General features: G+C 41.9%; 1 protein-coding gene across 1 annotated transcript in view; it reads left to right on the top strand.

The window, feature by feature from the left end:
• Qrfpr (pyroglutamylated RFamide peptide receptor) overlaps window positions 1-11,082 on the top strand; it is an 87,597-nt gene that overhangs the window by 71,623 nt on the left and 4,892 nt on the right. The window contains exons 2-3 of the mRNA XM_008844666.1: window positions 4,470-4,628; window positions 7,217-7,278. Coding sequence (XP_008842888.1) covers window positions 4,470-4,628; window positions 7,217-7,278 — 221 coding nt within the window. The remainder of the gene's footprint in view (window positions 1-4,469; window positions 4,629-7,216; window positions 7,279-11,082) is intronic.

Raw genomic sequence — 11,082 nt, 5'->3', positions numbered from 1 at the left:
GCTGTTATTCCAAAACCTCTTTTGCTTCTGTGCAATATCAGTTCAGCACCTGGGGGAAAAACACAAACAGCTCCCCTCACCTGCGCTAACGCTGGCCACCTGTAGAGGCTGCTCTTTGACCTCTTCTCTCCATAATAAATAATAACCTCCTGATAATGCTGCTCTACACAACTGTTGCCAATCACTGGGTGTTAAGTATTGTGGATACACCTTAATGAATTTCAACAAAGTTTTAGGTTTATAATTTCAAAGATACAGTTTTTCAATTTCTTGTTCCTCCAAAACCTTTTTAATCTGATAATACAGTTCATGCTTACTTTATACGTTTCCCATATTCTCAAATATTCTTAAGTTCTTGCTTACTCTGTACGTTTCCAAATATTCTTAAGTTCTTGCTTATTCTCAAATATCCTTAAGTTCTTGCTTACTCTGTACGTTTCCCATATTCTCCAAAATTCTTTTAATCTGATAACTCTTTTCCTGATCGCTCCCAAGAGGCAACATCTACAGACCCTTCCTCAAGAAACCAGGGGACCTCTGCTGCGATGGTATTCAAGAATTTTTCTACCGTCTCAGCCTTTATCTTGATCCTGCCACGTCCTAAGAGCTGCACTAACGCAGTGTGCACTTTCGCTTTCGAGCCGCCAGTACCCATTTTCTTTGAATTGCTTCACCTCGTCCCTTTTTGGGAGCTTTAACCTCTATCCCTTTCAGGGAACCTTGTCCTCATCCCTTTCAGGGAACCTTGTCCTCATCCCTTTCAGGGAACCTTGTCCTCATCCCTTTCAGGGAACCTTGTCCTCATCCCTTTCAGGGAACCTTGTCCTCATCCCTTTCAGGGAACCTTGTCCTCATCCCTTTCAGGGAACCTTGTCCTCATCCCTTTCAGGGAACCTTGTCCTCATCCCTTTCAGGGAACCTTGTCCTCATCCCTTTCAGGGAACCTTGTCCTCATCCCTTTCAGGGAACCTTGTCCTCATCCCTTTCAGGGAACCTTGTCCTCATCCCTTTCAGGGAACCTTGTCCTCATCCCTTTCAGGGAACCTTGTCCTCGTCCCTTTTCCGGGGACTTTCCTCCGCATCCCTTATCCGGGGAGCTTCCTTGTTCCTTTTAGAGTTTTATTGCTAGCACTATTATTTTATTTTTACTTACAACTCCGGAGCATCAGTTTTTCCCCGTACGGGCCACCATTTGTCGCGAGCCTCAGGGTCCCCGTACGGGCCACCATTTGTCGCGAGCCGGGACTCTGTCCAGCAGAGTCCCGGAAAGACGACACAGACACCAAGGTGAGGTTCAAGCTTCTGTTTCTCTTTCTCCTTTATTCTCTCTTATTATCTCATGTTCTCTTCACTATGATGCTGGCTCACTATGATGCTGCTCCCACTATTACACACTTCAGCTCTTTATATAGCGTTTCCAACAGCCCTCCCCCCAGCCGGTATCAATCAGGGCTCACACATGTGCAGCGGCCAGGCAGAGTGTAGCTCATAGGCACGTAGCAAGATCATCAGGCTGGCAGCACCTGTTTGGCCTCTCCATACTTTGGAGTAAGCAAGCGGGAATCACGAGCCTTGGCAATCAGCCAAGAGTTGGAGTAAACAGCACGAGGTTTGGCAGCCAGCCAGGGCGCCATCTGGCTGACTCAGCTGTGCTCGCTTCCCACATGATTGGACATAAGTTAATTCAGTAACAGGATAATATGTATCCAAACTGCAAAGTTTACAGCACTAAAAGTAAATTCTGCCCTTGACATCTAAATGATCTTTCTAAACAAAGAAGGGCCTTATCTTTGAACAGGGTTGGGATTTGGGAGATGGGAATAGGGAACAGGAATAAGCATGTTGGCTCTTAGGTTGTCTTTGGAGTTCCAAAGAATGGGAAAGAGTGATATCTAGACTTACATCTTCATGCCTTTGTTTCCCCAGTCATAGGGAGGAGATAAGGGAATCAGCAAAAATTTACACTCTTAAGCCCAGTTGATTTTATGTTCAACAGAAGGCAATAATTTGAAAAGTCTAGCACGGAAGGCTGGTGTAAGCTAGTTGTAGTTGCAAACAGGGTGGTCAGATATGAGAAGGCAAGATATTTCCCAAGTTCTTCCCTGTCAGGATTGTCCGGGGAATTAAAAAATCCGAAAAGCTTATCAAATGAGGAGCATTAGAGGCAATTAGAAAAGATTTTAATGACACAAATACATGAGGATCCAAGCATATGAGGTTTATAAAACACAGTGGATTGTTCTGAGACTCTAAGGAGTAACTAGAAGTGGTAGGAATTAAAAAGCACCTTTCTTTATTTAAAACCTCTCCAAAATTAAATGGGATGCCTTTGGTCATTAAGAGCATTCTTGTAAGTCACTGTCTTCAACTGGGATATTTACTGAGCCAAGCTAAATGTTGGGTGACCATCAGTGGAAAAACATCCTTGTTCTTTGAGTGCTTATATTCTTTCTGTTAAAGATAGAGAGATTGTCAATAAATTATAAAAACAAATAAGTATATATTATACCTACCTATCATCCATTTAACATATATATCACATTAAAAGGTGAGTTATGGCAAAAGACTTTTTGCTTGCTTGTTTGTTTTTGACAGGGTCTCCCTAGTCCCAGCCTGCCTGAAAGTCACTATGTGGATCAGGTGGGCCTCAATTTGACAGAGATCTGCCTGCCTCTGCTTCCTGTGGCCTGGGATTAAAGGCCTGCACCACCATGCTCAGCAGCAAAAGACTTTTTAAAAGGATAAGCAGAGATGGCAGTGGAATGGGGTAGACTGTTAATAAAAATGCCATTGTTAAAGTGGGTTGAATCCAATGGTATCCAGAGAAACAGAATCAACAGGACATCTAGAGATATACCAAGAGAGCTTTAAGTGTAAGGGGCTGGCTCACACATATGCAGGCTGTAGTGTCCTGTTTTCTGCTCTCTGTACACTGGAGGCCCAAGAAATATGCTGGCATAGCTCCAGTCCATACACAAGGCCTGGGAACCATCACACTGATGTCCCAAGGCTGGGGGAGGCAGATGTCACAGAGAAGATTTTCCCTTTTTCTACCTTACTTTTTTTGGTTTTGTTTTTTGAGAGTTTTCCTATAGCCCCAGCTGGCCTGGAACTCATTAGGTAGACCATCCCAGGCTGGTCTTGATCTCAAGAGATCCACTTGCCTCTGTATGCCTGAGTGCTGGGATTAAAGGTGTGTGCCATCACACCCAGCTTCCACTTTGCTTTTTATGTGAGTACTCAGCAGATCAGATGTTGCCCATCCACACTGGTGAGAGGCCATCTTTACTTAGTCCACTTATTAAAATGTTTATTTCTTCCAGTAATACATTTATAGACACAATCCAAAATGGTGCTTTGCCAGCTACTTTGGTATTCCTTATCCCAGTCAATATGACGTACAGAATGAATCATCACACTGACAACTGAACAGAGACTTCTGTGAACTATGTGAGGAAGGTTTTCTTAAGAGTATTTCAGGGAGAGAGAAGTACACTACAAAGGCCTTAGGAGAAAGTATGCAACTTAGGAAGCTGCCTTGCAGGTGTTAGGAAGAGCTGGGCAGAGCATTTGTGAGAGACAGCGAGAAGCTTTTTGTTTCATTTTGAGTTTGGACTACAGTATCTCTGTGATTTATTCTCTGAAGAGCAAGCAGGACAGATACCAAGAGCAGAAACACCAGAACAGGGCCCACACGTTGACATGGTGAAGGGGTGAAGCAGAGAATAGAAACATTTGAGACATTTGGCCATGTATTCCATTATTTAAAAATACTCTATTACCAAATGAAGCATCTGATCAGTACAGTATCTTGTCCAGCAGCCACTGGCTTGAAATCTTTGTGCTAGAGAAAGTGGTCAGTCCAAAAGGATGATGTTAGAATTATTATTAGAGTTTTGGATAGACACCAAAGAAAAATAAAAAGTAAACTTTGAAATTCGGGACTCTGGTGCCAATTACTCTGCAGTTCAGACTCCCAAAGATCGTCTCTGAACACTGGTCACATGGATTATTGTTATTTTTATTTTATTTATTTGATTTTGAGTTAGGGTTTCACTATGTAACCCAGGTTGTTCTAGATTTCCTTATGTAACTCACACTGGCCTCAAACTCTCTGGATCCTTCTACCTTGGCCTCCTGAATGCTTGGATTGTAGATCTGTTCCACCATGCTCACCTGCTCATGTGGATTTTTCTGTATCTATTATCACTAGTGGACACTGATTTGTTCTCCCATTGTATTGTTATGCATAATTGTCTGGCATTTAGAAAATTAAAATTCAGTCAGAGAAAGAACATGTAAGTCAATGCAGACTTCTTCACTTATTTTGTTTGTAATATAATTTTGATCATAATTATGATCATGAAGCTTTTGAGCAGAGATTCAGAATTAATTGTGACAATTAATAAGAGACAGATTGAACATTTCATTCTTTTTGATGTATAATTTGTTCTCTTTCCTTGTCACAGGTGCCTTCATTTGCAAGATGGTACCATTTGTCCAGTGTACTGCTATTGTGACAGAAATCCTTACTATGACCTGCATTGCTGTGGAAAGGCACCAGGGACTTGTTCATCCTTTCAAAATGAAGAGGCAGTACACTAACCAAAGGGCTTTTACAATGCTAGGTGTGTTTGTCACCTCGTGTCACTGTGACACATGTGGGGTAAAGAACTTAACCAAGAATGGATTTATTTTTGCTCATTGTTTCAAAGACTTAAGCCCATGGTTACTTGGCTCTCATTTACTCTTCATCAGAGTGAGGAGACAGCCCACAGAATAGGAAAAAACTTGTTGCCAAGAACACATCAGATGGGATTAATATCTTATATGTATATATAAAGAACTACAAAAATTAAATCCTAAAAAGCCCAAGTCATTCAATCAGTAAATGCGCTATAAAGGACTCAATAGACAGTTCCCAAAAGAAGGAACACACATGACCAATAAATACTTAAAAGTGTTTAAGCATCCTTAGCCATGAGAGAAACACATTTTAAAATGGCTTGAGATTCTACCCCTTCTCAGTCAGAATGGGTTTCATTGAGGAAACCAATGGCAGTAAGTGCTAATGAGGATGTATAGAAAAGAAAGATTTGTTCACTTCGGGGGAGGGATTGCAAATTGTACAGTCACTATACAAATCACTACGGAGTTTTCTTAGCTTGCCACGTGGCCTAGCTAAGCCACTCCCGGCTCCCTGCCTGAAGGACTCAAGGTCAGCACCCTCAGACTTACTTATACATCCATAATTATTGTTTTTATTGAGAATAAGTAGGAAATGTAATAGGCTAGATAACCATCAGCAGATTAACAGATAAAGAATATGTGGCACATTTACACAAGTGGAACTTTTTCAATCATAAATAAAAATTAAATCATGGCATCTGCATGAAAATGAATGTCAGTTTAAATTATTATGTTACGTGAAATGAAACTCAGAAACACAAATACCTTGGATTTTCTTTCATGCACAGAAACTAAGTTTAAGCTTGTGTGTGTGTGTGTGAGAGAGAGAGAGAGAGACAGAGACAGAGAGACAGAGACAGAGAGCGAGAGACAGAGACAGTGAGAGAGAGACAGAGAGAGAGAGGACACTGGAAAGACAACATGATGGGGAAGAAGAGATCTTAATGGAAGGAGGAAAGAGAAGGTAAAGAAAAGAGGGGGGAACTATTGGAGATGAAAGGGAATTAGTAAGGGGTAGAGTATTGGGGAGGGCAGTTGGGGAGTGGGACAGATGTATAATGGCACCTATGTATGAAAATGTCATAATGAAATGCATTACTTGAATGTTAACTTTAAAATTAATAAAAATATGAATGTATTTAGACTTCAAGAAGAAATAATTGAAGGTAAAGGTGCCATGTGTAAAAGTTGTTCATACACATAAATAAAAAAAAATCTTAAAACTTATTCATTGGTCAAACACATGTGTATCGGCTTCTACGGAGGACTGGGAATTTTCTTTAGACTCTCATTTGAGAAAACACAAAAGTAAGTTACTGTCCTTGTCCATCAGGAGTTGAGGGGATGTTGAATGAAGGCTATGGAATGCTGCACTGGAAGGCACAGACTCACTGAGGGAGTAGTGGTCAGTTTACTTGGAAATGATAGTTTCTCCTGGGCAGTGGTGACAGAGTGACCCATCCAAGAAAAGGGTGTAGCACAGAGCCAGACAGTGCAATGTGAGATGCAGGAACTGAAGTCAACCCCACACATCCTTTCTGGGTGGGAAGATCATGAGTTGAGTGAAAAAGAGGAGAGAAAGTGTTTCTCATGGGGCCATGCTGTAGAGTTTGGGTTTTTACCTTCTAGGCCACAGAGCATTATTAAAGAATTTTTAACATTTAAACCTTTTTTTTAGGGGACTGGAGAGATAGCTCAATGGGTAAGGACACTTGCTGTGCAAGCATGAGGCCCTGAGTTTGGATCCCTACCACTCGCATAGAAAAGTCAAGGCATGACTGCACATGCCTGTAGCTCCAGTGCTGGGGGATGAGGAGACTGGAAGATTGCTGGGTATATTAGACACTTTTCTCTTTCTGTGATAGAAACATGGACCAAAGTACCGTTCAGGGGAATCACAGTCCATCATGGTGGGGAGGCATGGTGGCTGGAGTGACTGGAGCAGGAGCAGCAGAAGTTAAGCTCTCACATCTTCAAGCAGGCACAGAGTGCAAGTGAGCAACTGGAGATCCGGCAAAGCTTAAGAACTCTCTAAGCCCACCCCCAGTGACTTGTTTCATCCAGCATGACCACACCTTCTAAGACCTCCCAAAACAGCACCACCAACTGGGAACAAAATGTCTAACTACTTGGAATCTATGGGGGACATTCTCATTCAAACCACCACACTGGGTTTGGTGGCCAGCCAGTCTAGCTGAAAAGCAGTGAGCTCCAGGTACAGTCAGACACCCTATCTCAAGGGAATAGGGTGGAGTCACTGGAGCTGGACACCCAGTATTGTCCTCTGGTCTCTATACAGACATGAGAAAGCACACACAAGCCCCTTCCCCCCAAAAAAACCCTTTTAGGAAGACTGTGGCAGCAATCTTTCAGGGGTAGGGAAACGACTGAGCCCCTTTGAGGAGGTAATTGCACTGCCCAGGGCAGAGAAGATGGGCACACTGGAGATGGGGCATCTTGGTGATTAGCCATATGCACGTGGTTTATCAAGCTGCATCACATTCTGATGACTGTTGTATTTTTGCAGGTGTGGTCTGGCTGGTGGCCATGATCATAGGATCGCCCATGTGGCATGTGCAGCGACTTGAGGTACGTTTGTGTTATTGAAATATTTTCTTACCCCTCCTAGCTGCATTTATTTTCCTTCCTTTGGGAGCATTACAACAAATTTACATAACCTCAGTCATTTCACTGAAAACCTCTCCAGTGGAATCAAATAATGTTTTAAGATTGTTTACTCACTTTGTTGTCTAACTCTATTTGATATTGTACCACTAATATTTTGATGTTAAAATCACAAAAGAATTAAGTTCTAAGCTCACTTTCTCCATTTTTCTGCTAGCTAAATGTGCATTTCCTAGTGTACCAAAAAGTCTTGTTACATATGAGAGTTCTAAAACTACTGTTTTGGACTTTCTTTTAAGTCACATAAAATTGTAGTGGACTGTCTACTTGTTAGTTGATTTTCCTGTTATCTTATTCATTGACAAATTGAAATACTAATTAGAAACATGTCCAGTGATCCTGTCTTCCCCTCTCTTTTCCCACAGTTTCTCTGGTGTCCCCAGCTGTGTGCAGATATTTGACAGTAAAGGAAGAGGGTAGGGTGGTGGTTTTAGGCAGCTTATCCCATCTACTGGGGTGCATGTTAGGATGTCTCATCATTCAACACAGGCCTTAGTCTTCGTAGACAGTAGGACATTAATTACACAGCCTTTAATGCATTTTATTAAGCATTGCATTCCTTTGTGTCTTGCTAAATTGAGATAGGTATATGGGAAACTTTATTGAGCATGCCCTATTTATTAGGCAGGCTATCAAAGGAGATAAAAATCCATTTAACAAAGTAACCCAAGGGCTAAGGATGTGTCGCAATGGTAGACTGCTTGCCTAGCAAAGTACAATCCCTAATACACAAGACACGAGAATGGGTACCATGCAAAGCAGCCCATTACTTTTTGTCTGACTGCTGTACCAAGTGATTCAGCATCCTTGGGAGCAGAAGGCAGCTTCAGTCTGCCTGTTGCCACCTAGGAGAATGCCACCTGAGAGGGAATGAGGGAATATGAACAAAACTTTGAGCAGGTCCTACATCCCCTCTAGTCATTCAGAGAATTAAATTCATCTGTTGACTTTCAGCCACAAGAACAGAATTGGTTCTCCTGTAAAATTCCCAGACTAGTGTCACATACGTTCACACTAACGGACAAGTTAGCATGCAAGGGATACAAGTTCTCTCCCTTGCATTCCTGCTACGCATTCCTGTTACCACTTTGGTGCTGGCTTTGGCTGCAGATATACTGAAACTGGAACAATTTAAACCCTTGCCTTTCTCTCAGCTTGGACTGGTTTTAGGCTTACAAATGTGAGCGAGGCTGTGGTTGGCTTCCTGGATTCCCTGTCTCCTCCCCATGCATTGGCACCTCTCTTGAAAGAAGGAGACTGGAGGACAGAGCAGATAGCTCTGAAATTGGTTCCCACTCAGTGTGCCTCATGGTTGATTCTTTGCCTCTTGGATTTCCGATGATAACACCATCCAGGCTTTTACTGTTCCTCCATCCTCCAGTGTGTTATTCCCAACTGGGACCACTGACATGGCCAACTCATTCTGCTGCTGCCTCTGCAAGACTTTCCTACTGGTGGAGTCTTGTGTCATTTGACAAAACCGAGTTCTCAATCCTGGAGCCCATTTCCAGCCCACAGAGATCAAACATATTCATAATTTTATTTTTGTCTCTTTTTTTTTTTTTTTTTTTTTTTTTTAGGAGACAGGCCCTCCCTATAGCCTGGCTCACCTAGAACTCATTGTGTAGACCAAGTTGGCCTTGAACTCACAGAGATCCACCTGTCTCTGCCTCCCACGTGCTGGGATTAAAGGCATTATTTTTTTAATAAAAGTGTTTTAGTACCTATTCTAAATACGTAAATCAGTTAATTTGCAGAAAATGCATCTGCATCATCTAATGGGCAAAGTTATGCTCAAACAGCAACATATCAGATATGCTTCTTGTCAGGAACAAGTCAAATTTAATTTTTTAAATAAATATTAATATGCATCCCAGGGCCACTCTCATTCCTAAATTCTATTAGTGAGACTTGATCCAGAAGGGAGCCTGAGCTTACCCCTGGTTCTCTAGCTTTGTTCTCCCTGGGCTTGCTCTCCTATCTGTCCTCAGGGATGGAAGCAAGGAGGTGACTCAATTAAAATTGCCGTAATTTCCCCCCTCGCTGAGTAAAGATGTGAATTCACAACATCCCAGCACTCATCAAAATGCCATCTTTCCCCCTAATGGCAGACTACATTAAATAGAAATACACTTAGAACAGGGGAAAGCAGGCTTTCCCAGTGGGTTAATGATACCTGGTTAAAGGTAGCTTTTCTGACATTAGTAATTTGAATTGTGCCTTACAGTAGGATTTGGACTGGATGAGAGATGTGACTTTCATAGTTGGAGAAGGTGGTAATGGAAGTTGAGAATACAGTCACATGGTGTCTCAACCCCAGCCACCATGTTAAGCAGTGGAAGAAGAGAGAAATGTTTGCATGGAGATAAAGGATTAGGCTAGGGATGCAGCTTGGTAGTGCACTTGTCTTGGATGAGTACAAGGCCCTGGGTTTGATCCCCAGTGCCACCCAAACAGAGAAATAGAGTCTGAAATGTTGCCAGGAATCCATCTCAAGATGTGCTCAGGGAGCCTTTGCTTATCCTTAGAGCCACATGAACCCTGGAGACTAATTTAGGCTGGAGCTTTAGGATGTGTCAGCACACAGCTCTATGGTCACTGACCTTTGTGGGGGCCACCTAGGTGGGGTCAGAAAAAAATTCATTTTCACCTCTGTCCTCAGGGAGGTTAGTTCTTGAGCTTATTTCTCAGTAAGCATTGTCATTCCTAGTTGTACTTCTCAACAAAACCTGGGCCATGGCTTGAATTGTCCTAGCTCTTCAACTGATGATGAAGATTAGTGATGCAATTTGCTGGGACTAAAAGCAGAAATCAGTACGAAGTGTAAGAATTCATTTGGAATCTCCAGAGCGACTAAGACGATAATAACCGTTTCGATAAGTTTTTTCTTTTTCATTCCTGTTACCCAGGGGGAGGGCTTTTGAATACACTTTCAAAGTTTGCTTTGCTCTAAGAGGAGCCCTTCTACCATTTTCTACTACTGCTGTTATTGTTAACAATGGCTTAGAACTTGGAAGGTGAATCTACCAGAAATACTCTGAACAGCAAACCATCAAATACAATCAGTATTTTTAGATTAAAATTTTAGATATTTTGAATTATATTTATAGTTTGGCAGTAGTTTAATTACAGATGTCATTTGTTTTAGAATTAAAAAGCTACCAGTTGCCTTTTAAATATCTTTTTTAAGCAATCTGGTCATTGACATGAAATGATAGCGGAAATATGGCTCAGTGCCTCTTACTTTGAGGAAGATTAATGCTTGCTATGTTTGTTTCATCAACAGTTGAGAAAGCAAAACATGCCAGCTTCATTGACCCTAGAGTGGCAAGCGTTGAATATATAGTATTTTTCGATGCATGATTAAGCAATTGTGCTCTTTCAGCCAATTAAAAACTTGTGGTTTATGGGAATACACGTTAAGAAAGGTAAAAAAGAAAGTCAAAATAAACAGACTTCTATTCCATTTAAAAATCACGCTGGGCGTGGTGGCGCATGCCTGTAGTCCCAGCACTTGGGAGGCAGAGGCAGGCGGATCTCTGTGAGTTCAAGGCCAGCCTGGTCTACATAGTGAGTTCCAGGACAGCTGGGGCCACAGGGAGACCCTGCTTCAAAAAGAACAACAACAACAACAACAAAAAAAAAATCACAAAGTGGGAATTAAATCCTTAAGCAGTCCAGAGGGAAATTGACGTTTTAAAACAAAAC

Source organism: Nannospalax galili, unplaced genomic scaffold (genome assembly GCF_000622305.1).
Source record: "Nannospalax galili isolate Female #2095 unplaced genomic scaffold, S.galili_v1.0 scaffold441, whole genome shotgun sequence".
NCBI classification, from domain to species: domain Eukaryota; kingdom Metazoa; phylum Chordata; class Mammalia; order Rodentia; family Spalacidae; genus Nannospalax; species Nannospalax galili.
This window is presented reverse-complemented; position numbering and strand designations above follow the sequence as displayed.